The sequence below is a fragment of the Arachis ipaensis genome, chromosome B02, assembly GCF_000816755.2.
Source record: "Arachis ipaensis cultivar K30076 chromosome B02, Araip1.1, whole genome shotgun sequence".
Taxonomy (NCBI): Eukaryota; Viridiplantae; Streptophyta; class Magnoliopsida; order Fabales; family Fabaceae; genus Arachis; species Arachis ipaensis.
In genome coordinates this window covers 104,559,202-104,586,101 of record NC_029786.2, presented here as the reverse complement: position 1 = coordinate 104,586,101, position 26,900 = coordinate 104,559,202, and the positions used below count along the sequence as shown (strand labels likewise).

Genomic DNA, 26,900 nt, shown 5'->3' with positions numbered 1-26,900 from the left:
AGTCAACATAAGAGACTTCACTAATATTTGAGCCTTCAAATGCCAAAAAAAAAAAATATTAAGAGTATTTATTTTGTAATGTGTTACAATGTTTATTTTTTTTTCAATAATAATGAACAAGATTTGTGGAAACTAATTGTATGTTGAAATAATATTAGACTAACATGAAAAGGTGAAAATTTTCAGCAATGGGTAATTCCGTAATTGTCCTCGGACATCATCATCTTTATTATTAAAAGCCAGCATTATTTCACCACTTGAGTTTGTCCGAAGACTTCTTCCCTTAGCTCCTGTTTGAGAAAACCCAGAGAGTACATTGCAAACCGTGAACCCTTCTTCCCTCATCCTTCACCTTTTTTTCTTTCTTGTGATCTCATCCGCTGCACTTTAGATCCAATCATGGCTGCAAAACTTTATGGTGGAGCTTATCTCACCTCCTTTGTTGATGCTATTTTAGATAAGTTGTCCTCAATACTTGAAGATGACTCTGTCCTCAATGGAAACCACTCTGCCCTGGAGTTGCTTGGAAGGTTGGAGAAAAGTCTGTATGAGGTTGGACATGTGCTTGATGATGCTGAGCAGAAGCAGTTCACTAACAAGAGAGTCAAAAAGTGGCTTGTTGATCTCCAAGATGCTCTCTATTTTGCTGATGATTTGCTCGATGAACTCTCCACCACTAAGGCCGCCATCCCCGCCACTCTAAGAGATCCAGGTATCTCTTCTTCCTGTTCTTCTCTTGTTAATTCATATATTGAAGGTACTGGCGACATGGAAAAAATAGTTGGTACACTAGAGTCTGTTGTAGCACGTAAAGATTTACTTCGTCTGGAGAAGAGTGCCAAGGTGGACATGCCGAGAATTCCATCCACATCTCTCGTTATAAATTCTGACATATTTGGTCGGGACAAAGACAAGGACGAGATAATCAAATTGCTGTTAGATGATACTCGTCATGCTGAATCACCTGTGACTGTCATCCCCATTGTGGGTATGGGCGGTATAGGAAAAACTACTCTGGCTCAATTGGTTTACAATGATGACCAAGTGCAGCAAAAGTTTAATGTTAAAGTATGGGTTTGTGTTGGTGAAGTATTTGATGTTCTTAAGGTGACAGACTGTAGTGGAGAAAGCTACTTCTGCTTCTTGCAACATGAATGATTTAGATTCTGTTCAACAACGTTTGAGGACTGAGGTAACAGGGAAGAGGATTTTGGTTGTTCTGGATGACATGTGGACCATTCATTATGATGATTGGAAAACTTTTCTAGGCCCCTTCCAATGTGGAAGTCAGGGAGGAAAGATTCTTGTAACAACCCGCATTGATACTGTTGCTTCTATGGTGAAAACTATTCCAGCTCACAATTTGAGTTTGTTGGATGTTGAACAATGTTGGTTGGTGTTTGCAAATCATGCATTCTTTCCTACTGAATCTCGAGATCGTTTAGCTTTAGAAAAAATTGGTAGAAAAATTGTTGAAAAGTGCAAAGGCCTGCCTTTGGCAGCTCAATCACTTGGGGGCTTATTGAGAACCAAGGATAAGGCAAGCCAGTGGGAAGATGTTTTGGTGAGTGAGATTTGGGAGTTTTCTGAAGATGAGTGTAGGATTCTTCCTGCATTGAGAATAAGTTATCATTATCTCCCTTCACACTTAAAACGTTGCTTTGTCTATTGTTCTTTGTATCCTAAAGATTATGTACTCAGTAGCCATGAATTGGTGTCGTTGTGGATGGCGGAAGATCTTTTGCAACAACCAGAGAGTGGAAGCATTTTAGAAGAAGTTGGATATAAATACTTAAATGATTTAGCTGCACGATCATTCTTTCAACCATCAAAGAATGGTTATGAAGATTCATTTGTGATGCACGACCTCATGCATGATCTAGCGACATTCTATGGTAAAAAGTTCTTTGTTAGAATCTCTGAACACGAGAATGTAGGCCAACATGATACTAAAACTCGTCATTTGTCATATGATGTCAACGACAGTAATTCAGTCCCGAAGATGTTGGAAGCATGTGAGAGTTCAAGTCATGTGAGAACCCTGTTTCGAATCAAGGCAGATTTATACCGTCAACACAAATTGGGAATTGATCTTGGTCGCTTACTAGCACAGTTGAAGCGCTTACGTGTTTTGTCATTTAAATCATTTAAAATTGATATATTGCCTGATTCAATTGGTGAATTGATCCACTTGCGTTATTTGAATCTCTCTAACACACTTGTCGTGACATTGCCGGAGTCCTTGAATAATTTGTACAATTTACAAACATTGAAGTTGAGAAGTTGTAGAAAACTTAAAAAGCTTCCGTCCAACATGCAAAATCTTGTGAATTTGCGTCATCTTGATGTTTTTGACACTGGTTTGGAAGAGATGCCAAAAAAGATGAGCAAATTAAAAGATTTGCAATTTTTAAGTGACTATATTGCGGGCAAACATGAAGAGAATGGGATTGGAGAACTGGGAGAGCTACCACATCTTCATGGCTCATTGTGGATTAAGAAACTAGAGAATGTTAAGAATAGTGGTGAAGCATCGAATGCAAGGATGGATGAAAAAATACAATTGAATGCCTTATATTTGAGGTGGTCATCATTTGAAGAAAGTGAGGTTTGTGATTCCCAAAGTGAAAAAGATGTACTTGACAAATTACGTCCTCACAAAGACTTGAAGAAGCTATTCATCTGGGGTTACAGAGGTACGATGTTTCCGGATTGGGTAGGGCAGTCTTCGTACCACAACATGACTAAGTTGGAGTTGACGGGATGCAGGAATTGTTGGGTGATTCCTTCACTTGGACAGTTACCCTCTCTGGAGATGCTGATCATTGAAGAGTTTGAGAAGGTGAAGAAGATTGGTGGGTCATTCTATAAGGGTGATGGAACTCATCAGCATCAGGAGGCACCCTTCCGATCCCTTAAATCTCTAGAATTTCGTCATATGGGTTGGTGGGAGGAATGGGAGTCATATGAATGTGATGATGATAATCATGCACCATTTCCGAAACTTGAGGAGCTCCGTATTTATAACTGTCCTAAGTTAAGAGGAGATTTGCCCACTTTCCTTCCGTCTTTGAAATCACTTTGGATTAAAGAATGCGAGGAGATTGGTTGTTATCTGCCAAGAGCTCCCATCCTACGCAAATTAAGAATAGATGGCAAACAGGAAGCAAGAATGCGGGACCAACCACTTTCCATGTTGGAGACACTAGTAATTAATGGAGAGCAGCAGGTGGAGTATGTGTTTGAGGCCATGACCCACACCCAACCAACCTCTCTCAGTTGTTTAGGAATCTCAGAGTGCTCATCAGCTATATCATTTCCAGGGGATGCTTTGCCCCCTTCGTTGAAACAGTTGGGCATATACAATTGCAAGAATGTAGAATTCCCAATGCAACACCAACAACACCACTCGCTACAGAGATTACAAATACACAACAGCTGTCATTCGCTTATATCCTTCGCATTCCCAGCTTTCCCAAATCTCAAGTATCTCACAATCGCAATACGTGAAAATTTGACATCTCTGGAGCTGTCACAGTCACAGTCCCTCCAAGAATTATGGATTGTAGAGTGCCCTAAGCTGGAGAACATAATAAGGCTGCCTGCCTCTTTAACTCAACTCAGAATCTATGGATGTCCGTTGTTGGGTGAAGGCATAGAGAGGAAGGACCCCCACATTTGGCCATCCATTTCCCACATCCCCCACATTGAAGTTGACGGCACATGGATTGAGTTTGACTCAACATCTTAAAACAGGTAACCCTTTTGCTCTTTCTCTATCCCAAAGTGGCTTCACTTCATCTTCTCCAACATCATATTCATTCTCTCCTACATAATCTTACTTTTATTTCAAACATTTATCCTACTCTTTTTTCAGGTAAATACAAAACCCAATCCTCTCTTTTAACACTCTTAATCACCACTCTACTCAATGCCTACTTTCCCCAACATTTAGTATCACAAAACTGTTAACTTTTTTTAGGATACAATGTCAATTTTGGAATTCCCTCCTCTCCCTTTATTTTATTATTTCTTCTTTCTTTCTTCATGTATAGGGACATCTATTGATTCTTCTGGGACTTGTCAATTTATTGCATTTGGGTGCTGCGCCTCCAATCTTGTAAGGATATCTATTTGGATTTAAATTAACATTTGCTTTATTCTCTTAAAGGATTCCTGGAGAATTAATTGCCATTAAAGTACAATCTTAACATTAAAAATGCTCTTATCATTCTATACTATTCAAAGTCTCATATTTTCAAATCTGCATTAAACAAACATAGGAAATCTTTGGGCATGCTTAAATAAAGATCTTGTAGAATAATTGAGTTATTCATTTCAATTTTCTTAATGCAGATGATCTTAAAAGTTTTCTATGTACTAATTCTTTGCTGGTTGAGTACATGGACAAGGAACTTCAAGCTGGAGTGGACCACTCTTAGACTGGTATAATCCTGCACTGCATTACTCTTGTGACTATTTTCTTGTACAATATACTTTCTCATGCACCTTTTTATAACCATTGTGAATAAGGGTTTTGCTTTTACTACGTTGAAGTATGTAAAAGACAACCATCATGCCCATGGTACAGCCTATCTTAATGGGATCATAAACAAGTAAGCACAAGCATTAAATTTATCTCGTGTCTTTTTCCAATTTTCCACAAAATTCTTAGTTGTTGATTTTTTATTTTTTATTTTAACCTACCTGAGAGCATGGTAAAACTTGGTTAGTTGGAGCAAATAATGTTGAAAGCAAGGTTCAGCGGCTGATATAGTGATCTCAAAACAGTATTCCTCAACTAAAGGAAGAAATGAATTCTGAGGCATGTCTTTTGAGTAAGTTTTGAATAGTATTATGTGGCTATTACTGTTAGGGGATTTTGGCCATAATGCGAAATATAAACTACATACAACATAGAATGTTTATTAGAAGGTTATAGTTTTGTTAATTCAAGGATAAACCCTTGAGAATGATGAAATCTTCCCCTTCCAACTTTTGCCTTTGTCATTAACGGGTTTTCTTCTTTTTATTGTTATTTGTGTCAGCTACTTTTGCACCACCCCTTGACTCACCCAAATCTAAGGCCTTTCATTACAATTCATGGGGTTGCTCTTGCTTGCTTGCTTGCTCGTGGCCCTCGTTGGTTTGGTATGCTGTTTACTATCTTAGTATTAAGTTCTGTTGAATTAAGAAATTAATTAACCTTGTGATGACTATGCACTAAGCAAAAATTGTATGAGTTGTTCTAATGTGTTTGTTTTGGCGTAGCAAGAGACGAATCGGAGCAAACTTGGATTAGTTCTAATTAGGAGACCAAAGGAATCTGGGCAAGAATGATGGAGGAACAATGAATCCCAAACAAATCAGATGAGGTGCAGTCTCTGCATCAATTCAAAAGCAGAATTCATGGAAGACATCATCCTCGTACAAAATCAAAAGAAGAAATGGATGATGACATAATTTGCAAGGACAAATAGACCAATCAAAATGCAACAAGATTACCTTCAAATCTTCAATGATATGGATACAGTTGGAGCAATCTGTCAAAAATAGACAGAAAGCTTACAAACTTTTCAAAGAAAAAAAAGGAAGGACAAACTTAGTTTTATATTTTTATTTACAGTAAACAAATATCTTTTTTTTTCTTAAGAGTTTTCATGCCTTTATTGTTTCATTCTATTTTAGGAGAGCTGATATGAGTTATTCTGTTTATACCAGAGAGAGAGAGCTTAGAAAGTGAGAATCAATTTCTGTTATGAAAAAGGCAGAGCTAGGATGTGAGAATATCTGGAAAAAGTCATAGTGCCGTTTGAGAAATTTGTTTTTTGTATTGGCTTGAATTGGTATTTGTAACTTGAATTTGTTTATAGTGAAAAATTCTACCATTTGTTGTGGTGGAGACTGGATGTAGATCCCACTTTGGGATTGAACCAGGATACATCGTGTTGTTCATCTTCTCTATTACAATTTTCATTCACAATATTGTTATAATTGTCATCTGCATATGTTTTTGGCAAATCATGCAATCATTTTATAAAATCACTTTTTAATCATTCAAATCTGCATCACTCTTCCATTTTCTATGTCTTACAATATAGTGCTGCAGGTTGGTGTTTAAGAGTTAGTGTTATTAATTTATTGACGTAAAATTATAATTATAATGCAGGTTGGTGTTTAAGAATTAGTGTTATTAATTTATTGACGTAAAATTATAATTATAATTCATTCTCATTCAGTAAATGGACAATTCAATTCGGTTTTCTCTTTTTTATGCTTTCAATTCCTTCAACTTTGCTTTCTTTCTCCATTTTTTAATTTTTTTTTCTTACTCTCAATCTTTTACTATAATTTTGGCACCTCATTCAGACACAAGTTTGGTTGTGTAGCATTGTTGTAGTGCAAAAATTAAATTGAAAAACAAATCATATGCTTTGGGTGCAGATTTCATTTCATTCCCTAGCTACAATAAGGTTGATTGGGTTTCAATCTCTAATACTGGAACAAGATTTCCTTCGTAAGAAGTAGAAGGACACCTTGGTGATTCCACCAAAAAATTGGAGATAATCAAACCTTATTGTCAAACAAAAATTGGCAAATAACTAATGAAGTTGAGTATCCTAACCTATATTTATAGTGGACAAATAACCCAAACATGCTCTAAATAGTTGAAGCTTTAGCTTTTAGCTATATTGTTTGGCTTATCAGATGCTTTTGAAAAATGGATTTCTCACTATGAAGTTGAGGCATATATACTTGAATAAATTCTGGATTCAATTTAAAAATAAAATATAAGTCTCATTACAAAAATACATTAGATAAAAATTAATGAAAATAAATTGTGTGAAATAAGTTTGGAAATATCTACTCAATCATTGAAGCAAACATGTTGGATTCTTTTGTAGGAATAAAACAAGAAGCAGCATCTTGGGAACATGTCAATATAATTCAGCAGAAAGAAATTTTGGGGCAGGAGAACTTTTTCTTAGAGACATTTAGTCTGTAGAACACGTTAGAAATCAAAATGTGTTTAGTGCGAGTGTTAGGATGTGAGTGAGAGCATCTAGCAAAAGCCTGAAGCAAATGGGGTCACTGCACATTAATTGGGAGAGTCAGCGAGTAATCTTCATGGGTCATTTGGCATGGACACATTTAATTAGAGAATGTTATTAGTAGTTGTAAAGCTGCCAATGCAAGGATGGATGTGAAGATACACCATTGGTAACTGCTAAAAAAGATTATGTAGAAGAGAACGCATTAGACTTGTATAGTATTAATAATGCCAGCATGAGTTATACCTGGGTGCTCCAGTGTATTTATAATGTGAGGAGTGATCTTTTTGGAGATAAGATAGTTATCTTATCTTATCTTATTTTTGAGTGAAGTCATCTTATCTTCAAGGGAAACCCCCTTATCTCTATAGGCTTGGGCTGCCTTTGGATTTGGGTCGCATTCCTTTATTTAGGCCTGCTTTGGACCTCTATTGTCGATTTGGCCGACCTCTTTGAGAAGAGATCGGGAATTCCAGACCTGTACAGGCCGGTCGCTTTGTCTTTAAGCAGCCCGGGTCGTGCAGCTCGACTCAAGATATGAACAGTGCCCCTGCTCGAGCTCGGTCTTTCTTTTGAGGTCGAGTTTTAGAACTTCGATCTCTTTTGGGGAAGCCGGACTCGAGCATTCTTTTGTTGGGTCTGTTTGTAGAACTTCTTTTAAGTAGCTTTAAATGCGGAACGTTTCTCTTTGTAGCGCACGTTTTTGTACTTCTTTGGAAACATGCGACGGTTTTAAATGCCCATTAACCTCCCCTTTCGCCGTTTCCTTTGCTTCCCACTTCTCACTTCTTTTCAAAATTCTTCAAAGAGTTTCTCTTCCCTGTCTCTCCTCTTCTTGCTTCCCCGCAACTTTTCTTGCTTTCTATCTTCTGCTTTTGAAGAGGCGATCGTTGGTGTTTGCTTCTTTTCAATCTCTGATCACTTCATTGTTCCTTTCCTACTGCAGGTTGGCTTTTCTCTCTTTCCTCATTTTTATGTTTGCATATTTATAATCTTTTTTATTTTGTTTGGAAAAAGCTGAAAAGTTTGAATCTTTCTTTGCTTGCTGCGTTTGATTTGCTTTTGCTCTGTGTGCTGTTTTAGGGTTTCTTTAATTTTGTAGAACCTTTCCTTGTTTGCTGGTATTTGATGCATTTTTAGGGTTTTAAATGCTGTTTACTGTATCTTCTTGATTTCTTCCTTTGAAATAGTGAACTTGTTTGATTCTGAGAAAAGGTTGCGCCCTTGATGATTCTCCCTTTTTAAAATGCTGAACTGTTTGACCTTGAGAAAGGTTGCGTCTTTGATAATTGCCCCTTTGCATGCTTTGATATTTGACTTTTCTGATAGGCTGTAAAAAGTAATGAATTTGATAGATTATTTTGTGTTTTTGTGGAGTGTCGCTATCGAAGGAGAGTTGCTTCCTTGTTTTGAGGGATGTAGGTCGTATATTTTTCCTGAAGCCTTATTCTGTTTCTTCCTCTAAAGGATGCCCCTGGACCTTGGTGTCAGTCCTGAGGTCTCCTTTTGCTGTTTCTATGTTTTAGTCCGAGTTGTTTTTTGATTTGCCCGAGCTGTTTAGTAACCCCTTTTTCCTTTTCTTATTGTAGGACTAGTTGACCCATGTCTTCTCGCAAAAATATTGTCGAGACTTCTTTAAAAGTCCCTGAGGGTATGTCGGACTGGCTGGACTCCCTCGTGTTGATGTGTGTCTTTGTGGTAAATACTGAGTACTGTGTAGAACTGAAGAAACATCATAGGATTTGTAGTAGTCAGGCCCAGGAGAAAGATTATGAGCTTGTAGCGCCTGATTCCGATGAGAGGGTTTGTTTTTCGACCTCGGTCCAGGGGGAGCGTCCCTTCTTTTATGCCTATGACTATTTTTTCAGCCAACTGAACATTACTTTTCCTTTTACTGCTTTTGAGACCAATTTGATGTGGTCGTGCAATGTATCTCCCTCCCTGCTTCACCCGAATTCGTGGGGCTTTCTTAAGATTTTTCAATTACTGTGTCAAGAGTTGGATGTTAAACCATCTCAAACCCTTTTTCTTTACCTCTTTGTTTTGACTAAGCCCGGGGTGGCTAAGAAGAAGGCTGCTTGGGTATCTTTCCGTGCCGCCCAGGGAAAGAAAGTTTTTTCAATGTATGATGAATCTTTTTGCGATTTTAAGAACTATTTTTTCAAGGTCCGAGCTGTTGAAGGAGCTCGGCCTTTCTTTTTGGATGAGAATGGCGAGCCCAGCTTTCCTTTAGAATGGCAAAAGAATGTAGTGGTGTCTAGGTATACTTGAGAGATGTTAGATGAGGTTGAGCAAGCCTTCGTGACTGTGCTGGAAGAGAACTGGGGGCAGCCTCCCCATCTTGATACAAAGAAATTTCTCTCTTCTCCGAGCTGAGTTAGGTGGTGGTCGACTTCTTTTGTATTTGTTGTGCTTGTTTATTTTTGTCGAGTTTATTCGTTTCCCTTTTTATAACTCGGTTTCTTGCTGTATGTTGTTTTCAGAGATGATTAAAAACAATGACTCCATGAGGGCCTTTAAGAAGGCGAGAAAAGCCATCACCGCCCAGAACATCTCGGCAAAAGCCGCAGGGGAGAGATCTTCTCAAGTTCCTCCTAAGAAGCCGATCATGAGCTCTACTGGGCCGAGGAGGATGATTCCAACTCCTCAGGTCCATTTAGTTGATCCTCCCTCAATTTCTGCTGCTACTTCTTCTACTGTTGGCACTTCCCCAAAAAAGACAGAGGACTGTCAAACCCTTCAATTTGGATGCCCCTGACTTTGATGCCGTTGGGTTTGTTGATCAACAGATTGCCCCTTACGGTGTTGTTCCTACTGACGATGTCTCTCTTCTTTGTCATCTGGACTTTATTACTCGGAGCAGTATTAAGATGGCATATATGGGGGCGGCTTTATATCGAACTGCCCAAGATCTTCCCATTCATGCAACCAAGGCTTTTATGGAGGAGGCTAAATCAGAGTTTGACAGAATCAAGGGGTTGAAGGAGGAGCTTGAGGTGAGGGTGGCGAAGTTGGAAAAAGAGTTGGAGGGTGAGAAGATTCGGGCTACTGCTGCGGTGTCTTCTGCGAACTTGGCTGAGGAGATGTCTTTGAAACATAAGGAGAGCTATGTCCTAACTTATGGGGAAATGATAGAGCTCCGGGAGAGGTTGAAATCTGCCCAGACCGACTATGCCGAGCTCCAGGGTCATCTTGTAGGTAACGTGAATGCTGCTTATGAGAATTTGAAGGCTCATATTTGAGTTCTTGTGCTCGAGCTCGACCTTACCCTACTCAGCTTGGACAACACTGTAGTGGATGGTAAGATTGTCCCTGATGGCTCGGATGATGATGATGTGGATGTAGACCCTCCTCCTGTGCCATCTACCAAGGCTCCTGGTGCCCCGGCTTCTTCAGTTCCTGCTACTGAGGTCGGCCAGCTCGAGTCCGACCCTAATGTCCAGATCTTGAACCGGGATGATGGGACTGTAGATGCTGTTCCCCTTCAGGCTCGTCCTCCTTCACCCCGAGACACTGCTACTGGGGAGTCCTTGCATCCTTTATAGTTTTTCTTGATGTATTTGTGTATAGCCCGGTCTGTGGGCTTTGAACTCTTTATTTTTGTAATTTGCGGTCTTGACTTGGAGATTTTGGTTGCTTTTCTATAGCAACTTTTATGTAGAAAAATAAAGTAGCTTTTTGAGCTCTCTGAGGTCGACTCTTGGGTGGCCTCTTGAGCCCTTTGTCATATTATCTTTGTTCCTTTGCGATATGCTTGCCTGCAGCGTTGTTTAGCGTTTTCAGGAATCTTTTAGAGTGTTGGAGTCTTGTTGTCCGACCTCTTTAGATGGCTTTTACTTTTTGCGCTAGTCGAACAAAGTTTCTGAGGCTAGTTTTATTCGACTTATTCTTTCTTAGTACTCTCATAGAATACTTGCGAGCTTGGTGAGGTCGTGGCTTTCTGTAGGTTGAGCCGTGTCCCTTTTAGCGCACGCCTTCTGTCACGTTGGCTCCTTTTGTTGAGTCCTTCGAGTTATTCTTAGTAATCCATTTTATTTGAACCTTGTTAGGTCTCTTTTATGGATGACTTTTATAACTTTGTAGCTTTGATTTGTCTTAGGCCGACCTCTTCATCTCGGTTTATCCGAAGTTATTTCTAATAATTCATTTTATTTGGACCTTGTCAGGTCCTTTTATGGATTACTATTTATAACTTTTTGTAGCTTTTTTCGGTCTGACTTTATTGTGTTGGTCCCTTCTAAGTTATTTTCAGTAATCCATATTATTTGGACCTTTGTCAGGTCTCTTTTATGGATTATTTTTTATAACTTTTTGAGGTTTTGTTGGGCCGACTTTATTATGTCGGTCCCTTCTAAGTTATTTTCAGTAATCCATATTATTTGGACCTTTGTCAGGTCTCTTTTATGGATTACTTTTTATAACTTTTTGAGGTTTTGTTGGGCCGACTTTATCATGTCGGTCCCTTCTAAGTTATTTTCAGTAATCCATATTATTTGGACCTTTGTCAGGTCTCTTTTATGGATTACTTTTTTTTATAACTTTTTGAGTTTTGTTGGGCCAACTTTATCATGTTGGTCCCTTCTAAGTTATTTCTAGTAATCCTCTTTTTTAGGGCTGGCCAGGCTTCTTTCTAGGGATTACTTTTTATAACTTTTATAGTTGTAGTCGACTGGTCTGACTTCTTTATGTCGGTCCGTCTTTAAGTTATTTTTAGCAACCCATTTTTATTAAGACCTCGTCAAGTCTTTTCCTATGGATCACTTTTGATAACTTCTTGCATTATTCTATTTTGTCGCTTTTCATCTTGCCGATTTTGATCCTTACTTTGGCCGACTTCTGAAGAATTCGATTTTCATCTTTGTCGACTTCATCGTGATCAAGCAGTGAATTTGATTTTTCACTTTTGTCGATCTGTAGCTTTATAATCGGGCGATGAATTTTTGCATTTCAGATTAATGCATCTTGATAAAGAGGATTTGTAGAAAATCTGAAAAAACTTTATTCAAAATAGAAAATATGCAAATATATACATGTATATATCTTGGCTTGATGCCTCGTTAAAAAACCTTTTCAGGAAAAAGAGTGCACATTGACCTAAGATCTTTATTACCACTAACTATAATACTTTCTTAGGTTGCAGGCTTGCCATGACCTTGGTAGCTCTCGCCCTTCTAGTTCGGACACCCTGTAGTAGCCTTTTTCCAGTACCTCTGTGATTCGGTAGGGTCCTTTCCAGTTAGCTGCTAGTTTCCCCTCTCCCGGTTGACTTGTTTCGATATCATTTCGGATTAGGATGAGGTCGTTGTTGGCAAAGCTTCGCTGTACTACCTTCCGATTGTATCTTGAGGCCACTCGACGTTTTAACGCCTCTTCCCTGATCCGAGCTTTTTCTTGGATTTTTGGAAGTAGGTTGAGTTCTTCCCTTTGTAGTTGGGAGTTGTCCTTTTAACCATAGTGGATCACTATGGGCGATCCTTCTTCGACCTCCACTGGGATCATTACCTCCATCCCGTAAGCTAATCGAAAAGGTGATTCCTTTGTGGTGGAGTGTGGTGTTGTCCGATATGCACATAGGACTTGTGGGAGCTCTTCAGCCCAAGCTCCCTTTGCGTCCTATAATCTCCGTTTTAACCCGGCCAGTATGACTTTGTTGGTAGCTTCTGCTTGTCCATTAGCCTGGGGGTGTTCTACGGATGTGAATTGGTGCTTTATTTTTAAGTCGGCCACCAATTTTCTGAAGCCTGCATATGTGAATTGAGTGCCATTGTCTGTGGTGATGGAGTATGGAACCCCAAACCTTGTGACAATGTTTCTATATAGGAATTTTTGACTTCTTTGAGCAGTGCCGTTAGCTAGGGGTTCTGCCTCAATCCATTTTGTAAAATAGTATACCCCGACGATGAGGAACTTAACCTGTCCTGATCCTTGAGGGAAGGGCCCAAGGAGGTCGAGTCCCCATTTTGCAAATGGCCAGGGTGAGGTTACGCTGATGAGCTCCTCTGGTAGGGCGATGTGAAAATTAGCATGTTTCTAACATGGTGGACATATCTTTACGAACTATGTTGCTTCTTTTTGTAAAGTTGGCCAATAGAATCCGGCTCGGAGTATTTTTTTTTGGTGAGAGTTTGTGCTCCGAGATGGTTGCCATAGATGCCACTGTGTATTTCTTCTAAAACTTTCTTTGTGTTGGAAGTCGGCACACATTTTAACAGTGGTGTTGACTCTTTCCCTCCTTCTTATCTGTAGGGAGTATTTCTATTTTGAGGTAGTTAATTATGGGAGACATCCATCCTTGATCCAGACCGGTTATGGATAGGACCTTTTCATCTTCCGAAATTGACGGGTTCTGTAGTATCTCCTGAATGAGGCTTCTATTGTTGCCCCTGGTTTGGTGCTGGCTAGTTTTGAGAGTGCATCAGCTCGAGCATTCTGTTCCCGAGGTATGTGACGGACCTCATATTTCCCGAGTTGTCCGAGCTGTTCCTTGGTTTTATCCAAGTACTTTTTCATGGTCGGATCCTTGGCTTGATAGCTTCCTGCTAGGGGTGTTCAAAACCAATCCAAACCGACGAACCGAACTAAAAAAACCAAAAACCGAAATAACCGAAAACCAAAATAACCAAAAAATTATGTTTTTGCAGTTTTTTGTTCGGTTCGGTTCGGTTTTCGGTTTTGATTGAGAAAACCTAAACCAAACCAAACCAAACCAGTATATAAATAAAACATTTAAATTACCCTAACCCTAATGTGAAGCCCATTCATTCACCCTCACCTCAGCGCCGCAGACCTCATTACCTTGCCCTACTCTGAACTCTCAACCCTCATCTTCCACTCTCCTCTGCCATCCTCCGGAGTCCAGACTGTAGCAGCCGCGAAGGAGCCTTTCTCCCCGTTATCCCCTCCTTCTCCCTCTCCCTTTCTCGTACCCGCTCTCTCTCCATCGTCTCCCACGCAGCGAAACAACAGCAGTAGTGCAGCACGCACCAGCATGCAGCATCGCCCTCCGTGAAGCACAGCGCAGCGCAGTCCAGCCGCCGTGTCTTCCGTCACACAGGTTTATTCTTGATTTTCTTTCTGAGTTTTCATTCTCTATCTGCCATTTTTTCCTTTTCTATTTTTGTTATAATTTTCTTCTTGATTATTGATTGGTATTTTTTTATTTTAATTTTGTTTTCTTGGTTCACTGCTATTATTAATTTTTTTTTAATTTATTCTTCATTTTAATTCGTTTTCCAGTTCTTCTAGCCTCGTTGCCTCCGTCGTAGCATCTCCTTCTGTCGCAGCATCTCTGTCATCTGTAATGGAGCCTAAGCCTCAGGTTTATTTTTTTTGTTCTGATTCTATTTTTTTAAATCTGGTTTAGTATTCTTGTTGATTCTAATTTGGGATGAACACTTGGTTGGCTTGTTCTTGATTTTATGGCTGAGTTGTTGATTCTGATTTTGTTTTTTAATTCTGAATTTTTTGTTACGTTTAATTTAGGGTAATTCTTGTTTAGGGTTAATTCTGAATTTCTTGTTTATTCAATGTTAATGCACGAAAGGAGAAGGTGAAAGAGGAAGAATTTGTGGAATTAGTGCACTACATGCAAACTTTTGGAATCAGATTGGTTGTATTTCTGATTTAGTTTGGTTCTATTTCTGATTCAGTCTCTTGCCTTTTTTTTATTGCTTCTTGATTTTTCTGAGTGAGGTTGATTATTGTTCCATCTTCTGCTTTCCCTATTTTTACAAAATTGTTGATGATTTTAATTTGTTGTGTTTTTAGTACTTTGTTAATGATTTGAGTCAAGTTGATTATTTGTTAGTGACTTTGGAATCAGTTTGGTTGTATTCAATGATTTTGTTTGTAAACTGTGTTTATTTGCTGAAACTTGTTATGATTCTAATTTTGAAAATAATGCATAAATTAAGGCATGGCCCTGTTCCCCTAATTTGAAGATTGAGAATCGAGAATACCTTTTAGAGGCACATTTTTAGTTTAGTTAAGCATTCATACTATTGTTTAACATTCATTTTTTCCTGAATATACAACCCTATTTGGTGGTATTAATTGTTATAACTCAATTTCTGATTTCAGGTTCTTTGTTTGCTGAACAATTTTTTGCAATCTTGCTAGGAAACATCAAAATATGGCTGCTTTGCTGTACAAATTAATGGAAGCAACTTTTTTTTTCTTTTTATTGTGTTGAACTTTTCATGTTTTTCGATTGTTGTATTTATAATTTCTTTTGTTGTTGAACTTCTTGTATCAAGATTTTTGTTAGTTATTATGTTGTATGACTGTATTTATGACTTTGTGAAATTAAACTTGTTATTTTGTTGCATATGTTTATGTTGAAAATAACATAGGACAGAGTTTTAGTACATGGGAAATAACTGGAACTGAATTCATTTTTTGAGTTCAAAAACCGAACCAAACCAAACCGATTTTAATTGGTTTGGCTTGGTTCGGATGGTCTCAGTAAAAAGACCGAACCAAACCGAACCGAACTACTAATATAAAATTGGATCGGATAGATTTTTCTTAAAAAACCGAACCAAACCGCACCGCGAACACCCCTACTTCCTGCTATTTGTGAGGTGACTACTTGTGAGTCGCTGAAGATGATAAGCTTTTGAGCTCCGACCTCTTTAGCCAGCTTCAAACCAGCTAGTAATGCCTCATATTTAGCCTGATTGTTTGAGGCAGGGAAATCGAACTTAAGGGAGAGTTCGATTTGGGTTCCTTGATTGCTTTCTATTATTACGCCTGCCCCGCTCCCGGTTTTGTTCGAGGAGCCATCTATGTAGAGATTCTATTCTGTAGGGATTTTCGGGGTGTCAGTAAACTCTGCAATGAAGTCGGTCAGGTACTGTGATTTGATGGCTGTCTGCGCTTCATATTGGATGTCGAATTCAGACAACTCGACTGCCCATTGTAAGATTCTTCCTGCCAAATATATTTTCTGCAAAATGCCTTTTATGGGCTGGCTGGTTCGAACCTTGATGATGTAGGCTTGAAAATATGAGCGAAGTCATCGAGACGTTAGTATGAGAGCATAGGCGAATTTTTTTATTTTTTGGTAGTTCAGTTCGGACCCTTGTAGTGCTTTGCTGATGAAGTATATAGGTTGTTGTTTGCTTTCGTCCTCTCTGACCAGTGCTGAGGCTACTGTCCGATTTCCTACTGTGAGGTACAAATAAGTGGTTCTCCTTCCCGTGGCCGAGTTAGAATAGGTGGTTGTCCCAGGAACCTTTTGAAATCCTGGAAAGCTTGCTCACACTCCGTTGTCCATTCAAACCTCTTTTCCTTCCTTAAAGTGGCGTAGAAGGGGAGAGATTCTATTGCTGATCCGGCTAGAAATCTGGACAAGGCTGCTAATCTTCCATTGAGTTGTTGTACCTCTTTGACATAGGTCGGGCTCTTCATGTCGAGTATAGCTCAGCATTTATCCGGATTTAACTCAATTCCTCTTTGTGTGAGCATGAAACCCAAGAATTTGCCAGCTTCTACTACGAAGGTGCATTTTGCAGGGTTAAGTCGCATGCCATGCCTTCTTATAGTGTCGAATACTTGGGTGAGGTCGGACAGTAATGATTCCTCGCTTTGTGTCTTTACTAACATGTCATCCACGTATACTTCCATGACTTTCCCGATGTGGTCTGTGAAGACTTTATTCATTAATCTTTGATAAGCGGCTCCTGCATTTTTGAGTCCGAATGGCATGACGACGTAGCAGTAGTTTGCTTTTGGGGTTAAGAATGAGGTTTTTTCTTGATCAGGTGGGTACATTGGGATTTGATTGTATCCCGAATAGGCGTCCATAAACGAGAGGTATTTGTATCCGGAGGAGGCACTACCAGAGCGTCGATACTTGGGAGTGGATAAGGATCTTTTGGGCAAGCTTTGTTGAGATCGGTGTAGTCGGTGCACATCCGCCACTTCCCATTTGATTTTTTCACCAAGACGACGTTAGCGAGCCATAGTGGGTACTTGACTTCCCATATGAATCCTGCCTCCAGTAAAGCTTGTACCTGCTCTTTTACAGCTTGGGACTGTTCTGGCCCGAGCTTTCTGTGTCTCTACTGTACTGGCCGAGATCCTGGGTATACTACCAGCTTGTGGCACATTAGCTTGGGGTCTATGGCCTATCTGCGGCCTTCCATGCGAAGAGGTCAACATTATCTCTTAAGAACTTTATGAGGGACTCCTTTATGTCTCCTTTTAGGATTGTGCCGATATTGGTTGTTTTATCTGGGACATCTCCGATCTGGACCTTTTCTATTTTGCCTTCGGGTTGTGGACGAAGTTCTTCCCGCCCTCAAACTCCCCCGAATTCGATGGTGTGGATTTCTTCTCCTTTGCCTCTGAGGTTCATACTTTCGTTGTAATAGCGGCGCGCTGTCTTCTAGTCTGCTCTTACCGTAGCGATCCCTTCTGTTGTTGGAAACTTCATGCACAGATGTGGAGTCGAGACTACTGCGCCGAGTTGATTCAGCATTGTTCGACCTATCAGGGCATTGTAGGCTGTACTCACGTCGACCACGATGTAGTCTATGTTGAGTGTCCTTGACCGGTTTCCTTTTCCAAAGGTTGTGTGCAGTGAGATGTATCCCAGTGGTTGGATTGGAGTGTCTCCGAGCCCGAATAGGCTGTTTGGATATGCTCTGAGTTCTTTTTCCTCTAGGCCGAGTTTGTCGAAGACGATTTTGAACAGTATGTCGGCTGAGCTTCCTGGGTCCACCAGTGTGCGGTGGAGATTAGCGTTGGCCAATATGATAGTGATGACCATGGGATCGTCATGTTCCGAGATGACGCCAGCTGCGTCCTCTTTGGTGAAGGTGATAGTGGGGAGGTCGGGTGCTCCTTCTCCTCCCTCGACATGATATACTTCTTTCAGATGTCTTTTGCGAGATGATTTGGAGATTCCTCCTCCCGCAAATCCTCCGTGTATCATGTGGACATGTCTCTCCGGGGTACGAGGTGGTCGTTCAGTTCATCCGACTTCTTCGTCCCTTCTTATTTTTCTTGGCTCATCTAATTTGTTGGCTAAGTACGGATCTAGTCTCCCCTCTCTTACCAATTTTTCTATGACATTCTTCAAATCGAAGCACTCGTTGGTGGGATGTCCATAGATTCGATGGTATTCACAGTATTCTGTCCGATTTCCTCCTCCTTTCTTGCTTTTGAGTCGACGAGGTGGAGGTATTTTTTCAGTATGGCATACTTCTCGATAGATATCTACAAGAGACACCCGAAGAGGGGTTTAATTGTGGTATTTCTTGATCTTTTCTCCATGCTAATCTTCTTTTTTCTTGGACTCTTTATCTTTATCTCGGGAGAAGTATGGTAATCCGGACTTTGAGTTCTCTCCTAGTCGAGAGTTTTCCTCCATGTTGATGTATTTCTCTGCTCGTTCTTGCACTTCATTTAAAGATGTGGGATGTTTTTTCGATATGGAGTGACTAAAAGGTCCCTCTCGTAAGCCATTGATGAGGCCCATAATGGCTGCTTCTGTGGGCAGACTTTGTATGTCTAGACATGTTTTGTTGAATCTTTCTATGTAGCTGCGGAGACTTTCCCGATCTCCTTGCTTGATCCCTAATAGACTTGGGGCATGCTTAGTTTTGTCTTTCTGGATAGAGAATCTGGCTAGAAATTTCTTGGCTAAGTCGTCAAAGCTTGAGATGGACCTAGGGGGCAGATTGTCGAACCATTTAATTGCTGTCTTTGTCAAGGTAGTCGGGAAGGCTTTGCAGCGGACTGCATCTGAGGCGTCGGTGAGATACATTCTACTTCTGAAATTACTGAGATGATGGCTGGGATCTGATGTGCCATCGTACAAAGTCATGTCGGGGGGGTTTGAAGTCTTTTGGAATTTTGGCCTTCATAATCTCTTTGGTGAATGGGTCTTGGTCCTTGCGGGAGCTATCTTCGTGGCTGGATCGAGTAGTTTTAGCTTTGAGATCAGCTTCGAACTTTAGGAGCTTGTCCTCTAATTCGCGGCGTCACCTAGCTTCCCTTCGTAGGTCTCTCTCGACTTCCCGTTGATACTCGACCTCTTTTTCGAGTTGTTTTAGGCGATCCTGAAGTGCCTCCATGGCTCCCGTGTTTAGTAAATTCTTGTCTTTGTTAGGTTGAGAAGTATCGTCTAGTGTGACCTCCGCGTTTTTATGTGGCGTTCTGTTCTCCAAATTAGAGTTGTGGTCGTTGTCAAGGTTGTCCGCCATAATGATGGGATGACTTCCAGGTTCCCCGGCAACAGCGCCAATGTTCCGAGGGTTACCTGAAACTGTAGGTCGATCTCGGAGGAGATCTTCTGTGCTGGTCGGAGCTGACTTGTCCGACTTGTGGGTGGTGACTGGAGCTGTCGTGTCCGACTTGTTGGACGGGGTGTGCTGCTGATCCTTTGTCACCGGAGGGTGGTGGTACCTGCAAGGGACTCCGATGCTTAAGTTAGCAAGGGTATTAAGCAGATTTTTAGTAGAATCAGAGTATGAGTTATACCGGGGTGCTCCAGTATATTTATAATGGTGAGGAGTGACCTTCTTGGAGATAAGATAGTTATCTTATCTTATCTTATCTTTGAGTGAAGTCATCTTATCTTCAAGGGAACCCCCTTATCTCTATAGGCTTTGGTTGCCTTTGGATTTGGGTTGCGTTCCTTTATTTGGGCCTGCTTTGGGCCTCTATTGTCGATTTAGCCGACCTCTTTGAGAAGAGATCGGGAGTTCCAGACCTGTACAGGTCGGTCGCTTTGTCTTTAAGCAGCCTGGGTCGTGTAGCTCGACCCAAGATATGAACACTTACAAAAAATATTAAAAAATAAATTTTTAATACATATTATTATTTAATAAAATTTACACAAAACTATAAAAGGTAATTTTTATTATGCTCATACAGTACCAGACAGACTTAAACTAGTACTATCGACTAATTTATCGGTATACGTTTTTACTCAATTTTTCGTAGAAAATTATATTTCACAACTCAAAAAATTCTACTGAATTTAAATCTCACCTCAAAATTTTCTAATTCACATTATAAATTTTTGAACATATTTTCGGACAATTTAAATTATTATTTTACGTTAATTAATTAGTTAATAATTTTTGGTTCTTACATTAGGCGCACATGCTCATTGCCATTGAGGCAGAATGGACGAAACTGAAATATATATACCATTTTTCATCCGTGCTAGCATTCTATACCCAACTCTTCCAACCTCTTTTCACTCCCTATCATCGACGTGCGTCAATATCAGACTCTCTAACTCGGACAAAGAATTTGCTCTTCAAGTGTGCAAAAGCACAAGATTCTCATACTCAAATATAATTCCACTATCACTGTTTCTCATGTGACAGTTGGATACACCATCACAACAAAGAAACCACTACCAGTAGACATTTTTCATAATTTTTTTTAAAAAAAAAGGGAGAGAAGAAGTATTGAGATTTTTATGGAGAATACCAACGGTTTGAAAATCCTTTTATAGATGATTGATTTTTGTTGTACTATATCTCATTTACAATGTCAACGTTTTAAGTTAGCATGTATCTCGTTTACACACTAAATAAAATTAGTTCGTTTATATTTTTTTTATAGTGTAAATGAGATATGTGAAGTTCGTTCCCCATGTAAAACATGTGCACACGTGATACGTAGACCTGGATTTGTACCTTATCTCGTTTACATTGGAAATGAGATACGTCTATACTTATCTCCTTTTATAAAGTAAACGAGATAAAACATATTACGAAAATCAGTAAAAACTTTCAAAATTATCTTTTTTTTTTTTCACAGGATCTTCCAACTCACAAAGTCAAAAACTAATCTATCTCAGTATTAAATTTCATTTAAGGATTTTAAACATTTATTGTATTTATTTTACAAAAAAAAAAAATCATTTCTTTATCATTTATCTCCACCGGTTTCGGCCTTTAGTCCTAACACACTCTTTTCTTCCTACAAGTCAAATATAAGAGACTTCACTAATATTTGGGCCTTCAAATACCAAAAAAAAAATTAAGAGTATTTATTTCGTAATGTGTTACAATTTTTATTTCTTTTTCCAATAATAATAAAGAAGATTTGTGGGAACAAATTGTATGTTGAAATAATATTTTTGAGAATAACATGAAAAGGTGAAAAATTTCACCGATGGGTAATTCCGTAAAAGCCAGCATTATTCCACCACGTGATTTTGTCCCAACTCCCAAGACCATAAAGCTCATCATTCATCCTTAACTCCTGTTTGAGAAAACCCAGAGAGTACATTGCAAACTGTGAACCCTTCTTCCCTCGTCCTTTACCTTTCTTTTTTTGTTGTGATTTCATCCGTTGCACTTGAGATCCAATCATGGCTGCAAAACTTGATGGTGGAGCCTATCTCGCTTCCTTGTTGATGCTGTTTTAGACAAGTTGTCTTCAATACTTGAAGATGACTCCGTCCTCAATGGAAACGTCTCTGCCCTCGAGTTGCTTGGGAGGTTGGAGAAACGTCTGTATGAGGTTGGACCTGTGCTTGATGATGCTGAGCAGAAGCAGTTCACTAACAAGAGAGTCAAAAAGTGGCTTCTTGATCTCCAAGATGCTCTCTATTTTGCTGATGACTTGGTCGATGAGATCTCCACTAAAGCTGCCATCCCAGCCACTCAAAGGGATCCAGGTAACTCTTCTTCCTGGTCTCGTCTTGTTGATTCATATATCGAAGATACTGGTGACATGGAAAAAATAGTTGGTACACTAGAGTCTGTTGTAGCAAAGAAAAATCATCATCGTCTGAAAGAGTGCGCCAAGGTGGACATGTCGTCATGGAGAACTCCATCCACATCTCTCGTTGTAAGTTCTGACATATTTGGTCGGGACAAAGACAAAGAGAAGATAATCAAATTGCTGTTAGATGATACTCCTCATGCTAAATCACCTGTCATCCCCATTGTGGGTATGGGCGGTATAGGAAAAACAACTCTGGCTCAATTGGTTTACAATGATGAGCAAGTGCAGCAAAAGTTTAATGTTAAAGCATGGGTTTGTGTTGGTGAAGTATTTGATGTTCTTAAGGTGACAAAGACTGTAGTGGAGAAAGCTACTTCTGCTTCTTGCAACATGAATGATTTAGATTCAGTTCAACAACGTTTGAGGACTGAGGTAACAGGGAAGAAGTTTTTGGTTGTTCTGGATGACATGTGGACCAATCATTATGATGATTGGAAAACTTTTCTAATTCCCTTCCAATGTGGAAGTCAGGGAGGAAAGATTCTTGTAACAACCCGCATTGATGCTGTTGCTTCTATGGTGAAAACTATTCCAGCTCACAATTTGAGTTTGTTGAATGATGAACAATGTTGGTTGGTGTTTGCAAATCATGCATTTTCCGCTTCTGAATCACGAGATCGTTTGGCTTTAGAAAAAGTTGGCAGAAAAATTGTTGAAAAGTGCAAAGGACTGCCTTTGGCTGCTCAATCTCTTGGGGGCTTGCTGAGAACCAAGGATAACATAAGGGATTGGAAAGATGTTTTGATGAGTGAGATTTGGGAGTTTTCTGAAGACGAGTGTAGGATTCTTCCTGCATTAAGAATTAGTTATCACTACCTCCCCTCCTATTTAAAACGTTGCTTTGTTTATTGTTCTTTGTATCCTAAGAATTACGAATTTGACAAAGATGAATTAGTGTTATTATGGATGGCCGAAGATCTTTTGCAACAACCAAAGAGTGGAAGCATTTTAGAAGAAGTTGGTTATAGATACTTCAATGATTTAGCTGCACGATCATTCTTTCAACCTTCAAAGAATGGTTATAAAGATTCATTTGTGATGCACGATCTCATGCATGATCTAGCGACATTTTGTGGTGAAAAGTTCTTTGTTAGAATCTCTGAACACGAGAAAGTGGCCCAACATGATACTAAAACTCGTCATTTGTCATATGATGTCAACGACAATTATTCAGTCCTGAAGATGTTGGAAGCGTGTGAGAGTTTAAGTCATTTGAGGACCCTGTATCAAATCAAGAAAAAGTTCTACGGTGAACACAAAGAGGGAATTGATCCTTGTTGCTTACTAGCACAGTTGAAGCGCTTACGTGTTTTGCCATTTCAATCATTTGAAATTGATATATTGCCTGATTCAATTGGTGAATTGATCCACTTGCGTTATTTGAATCTCTCTGGTACACTTATCGTGACATTGCCCGAGTCCATGAGTAACTTGTATAATTTACAAACATTGAAGTTGGCAGAGTGTGAAAAACTTAAAAAGCTTCCCTCCAACATGCAAAATCTTGTGAATCTGCGTCATCTTGATATTGAGGGCACTGATTTAGAAGAGATGCCAAAAAAGATGAGCAAATTAAAAGATTTGCAAATTTTAAGTTACTATATTGCGGGCAAACATGAAGAGAATGGGATCGGAGAACTGGGAGAACTAACACATCTTCATGGGTCATTTTGTCTTAAGAATCTAGAGAATGTTAAGAATAGCGGTGAAGCATCGAATGCAAGGATGGATGAAAAAATACACCTGAATGATATAGATTTGACCTGGTCATCATTTGAAGAAAGTGAGGTTTGTGATTCCCAAAGTGAGAAAGATGTACTTGACAAATTACATCCTCACAAGGACTTGAAGAAGCTATACATGTGCGGTTACAGAGGTACCATGTTTCCGGATTGGTTAGGGCAGTCTTCGTACCACAACATGACTGAGTTGTATCTGAGTGGATGCAGGAATTGTTTGGTGCTTCCTTCACTTGGACAGTTACCCTCTCTGGAGAGGCTAGTCATTACAGATTTCAACAAGGTGAAGAAGATTGGTGGGTCATTCTATAAGGGTGATGGAACTCATCAGCATCAGGAGACACCCTTCCGATCCCTTAAATCTCTGCAATTTTTTTCTCTGAGTTGCTGGGAGGAATGGGAGTCATATGAATGTGATGATGATGATGATGCACCATTTCCTCAAATTGAGAAACTTTCAATATGGAACTGTCCTAAGTTAAGAGGAGATTTGCCCACTTTCCTTCCGTCTTTGAAATCACTCTACATTAGAGGATGCGAGGAGCTTGGTTGTTATCTGCCAAGAGCTCCCACAATATTCCTAATGGAAATATTAGGCAAACAGGAAGCAAGAATGCGAGACCTACCACTTTCACTGCAACTACTAAGAATAGAAGGAAAGCAGCTTGTGGATTCTCTGTTTGAGGCCATGACCCACACCCAACCAACCTCTCTCATACAGCTACAGATCTCAGAGTGCTCATCAGCTATCTCATTTCCAGGGGATTCTTTGCCCCCTTTGTTGCAAGATTTGCGCATATATAATTGCAAGAATGTAGAATTCCCAATGCAATACCAACAACATCACTCGCTAGAGAGCTTATACATATACAACAGCTGCGATTCACTTACATTCTTCGCATTGCCAGTGTTCCCAAATCTCTTGTTTCTGAGAATAGAAAGATGTGAAAATTTGACATCTCTGGAGGTGTCACACTCACAGTCCCTCCGAGAATTATGGATTGAAGAATGCCCTAAGCTGGTGAACATAACAAGGCTGCCTGCCTCTTTAAGGGAACTCAGAATCAGTGAATGTGGGTTGTTGGGTGAAGACATTGAGAGGAAGAACCCCCACATTTGGCCATCCATTTCCCACATTCCCTACATTAAAGTTAATGGGAATCTGATTGACAATGACTCAACATCTTAAAACAGGTAACTCTTTGCTATCTCTATCCCAAAGCAGCTTGACTTCATCTTCTCCAATATCATAATCATTCTCTCCTACATAATCTTACTTTTATTTCAAAAATTTATCCTACTATTTTTTGAGGTAAATACAAAACCCAATCCTCTCTTTTAACACTCTTAATCACCAATCTAGTCAATGCCTACTTTCCCCAACATATAGTATCACCAAACTGTTAACTTTTTTTAGGATACAATCTCAATNCTGGGACTTGTCAATTTATTGCATTTGGGTGCTGCGCCTCCAATCTTGTAAGGATGAGTATCTATTTGGATTTAAAGTAACATTTGCTTTATTCTGTTGAAGGATTCCTGGAGAATTAATTGCCATTAAAGTACAATCTTAACATTAAAAATGCTCTTATCATTCTATACTATTCAAAGTCTCATATTTTCAAATCTGCATTAAACAAACATAGGAAATCTTTGGGCATGCTTAAATAAAGATCTTGTAGAATAATTGAGTTATTCATTTCAATTTTCTTAATGCAGATGATCTTAAAAGTTTCTATGTACTAATTCTTTGTTGGTTGAGTACATGGACAAGGAGCTATGTATATAGTTGAACTTTGTTGTCTCAGGCAGCAACTTCAAGCTGGAGTGGACCACTCTTAGAGTGGTATAATCCTGCACTGCATTACTCTCGTGACTATTTTCTTGTACAATATACCTTCTCATGCACCTTTTTATAACCATTGTGAATAAGGGTTTTGCTTTTGCTACGTTGAAGTATGTAAAAGACAACCATCATGCCCACGGTACAGCCTATCTTAATGGGATCATAAACAAGTAAGCACAAGCATTAAATTTATCTTGTGTCTTTTTCCAATTTTCCACAAAATTCTTAGTTGATTTTTTATTTTTTATTTTTTATTTTTAACCTACCTGAGAGCATGGTAAAACTTGGTTAGTTGGAGTAAATAATGTTGAAAGCAAGGTTGAGTGGCTGGTATGGTGATCTCAAAACAGTAGTCCTCAACTAAAGGAACAAATGAATTCTGAGGCATGTCTTTTGACTTTTGAGTAAGTTTTGAATAGTTTTATGTGGCTATTATTGTTAGGGGATTTTGGCCATAATGCTATATATAAACTACATACAACATAGAATGTTTATTAGAAGGTTATAATTTTGTTAATTCAAGGATAAACCCTTGAGAATGATGAAATCTTCCCCTTCAACTTTTGCCTTTCTCATTAACGGTTATTCTTCTTTTTATTGTTATTTCTGTCAGCTACTTTTGCACCACCCCTTGACTCACCCAAATCTAAGGCCTTTCATTACATTTCTTGGTGTTGCTCTTGCTTGCTTGCTTGCTCGTTGCCCTCGTTGGTTTGGTATGCTGTTTACTATCTTAGTATTAACTTCTGTTGAATTAAGAAATTAATTAACCTTGTGATGACTATGCACTAAGCCAAAATTGTATGAGTTGTTCTAATGTGTTTGTTTTGGCGTAGCAAGAGACGAATCGGAGCAAACTTGGATTAAGCCTAATTAGGAGACCAAAGAAATCTGGGCAAGAATGATGGAGGAACAATGAATCCCAAACAAATCAGATGAGGTGCAGTCTCTGCATCAATTCAAAAGCAGAATTCATGGAAGACATCATCCTCTTACAAAATCAAAAGAGAAATGGATGATGAAAAACATAATTTTGCAAGGACAGATAGACCAATCAAAATGCAACATGATTACCTTCAATGATATGGATACAGTTGGAGCAACATGTCAAAAATAGGCAGAAAGCTTACAAACTTTTCAAAGAAAAAAAGGAAGAACAAACTTAGTTTTATATTTTTATATACACTGAATAATTATCTTTTTTTTTTTCTTAAGAGTTTTTATGCCTTCATCGTTTCATTCTATTTTAGGAGAGCTGATATGAGTTATTCTGTTTATACGAAAGAGAGAGCTTAGAAAGTGAGAATCAATTTCTGTTATGAAAAAGGCAAGAGAGGTAGGATGTGAGAATATCTAGAATAAGCTATAGTGCCGTTTGAGAAATTTGTTTTTTTGTATTGGCTTGAATTGGTATTTGTAACTTGAATTTGTTTATAGTAAAAAATTCTACCATTTGTTGTGGTGGAGACTAGATATAGATCCCACTTTGGGATTGAATCAGGA

At 39.1% G+C, this 26,900-nt stretch overlaps 1 protein-coding gene, 1 long non-coding RNA gene and 1 pseudogene across 5 annotated transcripts; all 3 read left to right on the top strand.

Annotated features, from left to right (window-relative positions):
• On the top strand, positions 266 to 26,900 carry LOC107626172 (annotated as a pseudogene).
• LOC110269085 lies at positions 3,763 to 5,946 on the top strand. Of its 4 annotated transcripts, none has more exons than XM_021116505.1 (4): positions 3,763 to 4,120; positions 4,357 to 4,446; positions 5,049 to 5,151; positions 5,276 to 5,946. In XM_021116505.1, exons 1-4 carry the CDS (start codon positions 3,989 to 3,991, stop codon positions 5,338 to 5,340), a joined length of 390 nt encoding a protein of 129 aa, XP_020972164.1. In that variant the 5' UTR covers positions 3,763 to 3,988; the 3' UTR covers positions 5,341 to 5,946. The 4 variants fall into 4 exon arrangements, with proteins under 4 accessions (XP_020972164.1, XP_020972165.1, XP_020972166.1 ...); XM_021116506.1 differs by having other exon boundaries at positions 5,272 to 5,946; XM_021116507.1 differs by lacking the exons at positions 5,049 to 5,151; positions 5,276 to 5,946 and adding exons at positions 4,534 to 4,616; positions 4,734 to 4,847.
• LOC107626178 lies at positions 14,697 to 15,375 on the top strand. The gene is made up of 2 exons (XR_001617496.2): positions 14,697 to 14,744; positions 15,132 to 15,375. It is a non-coding gene; the product is annotated as an uncharacterized LOC107626178 (long non-coding RNA).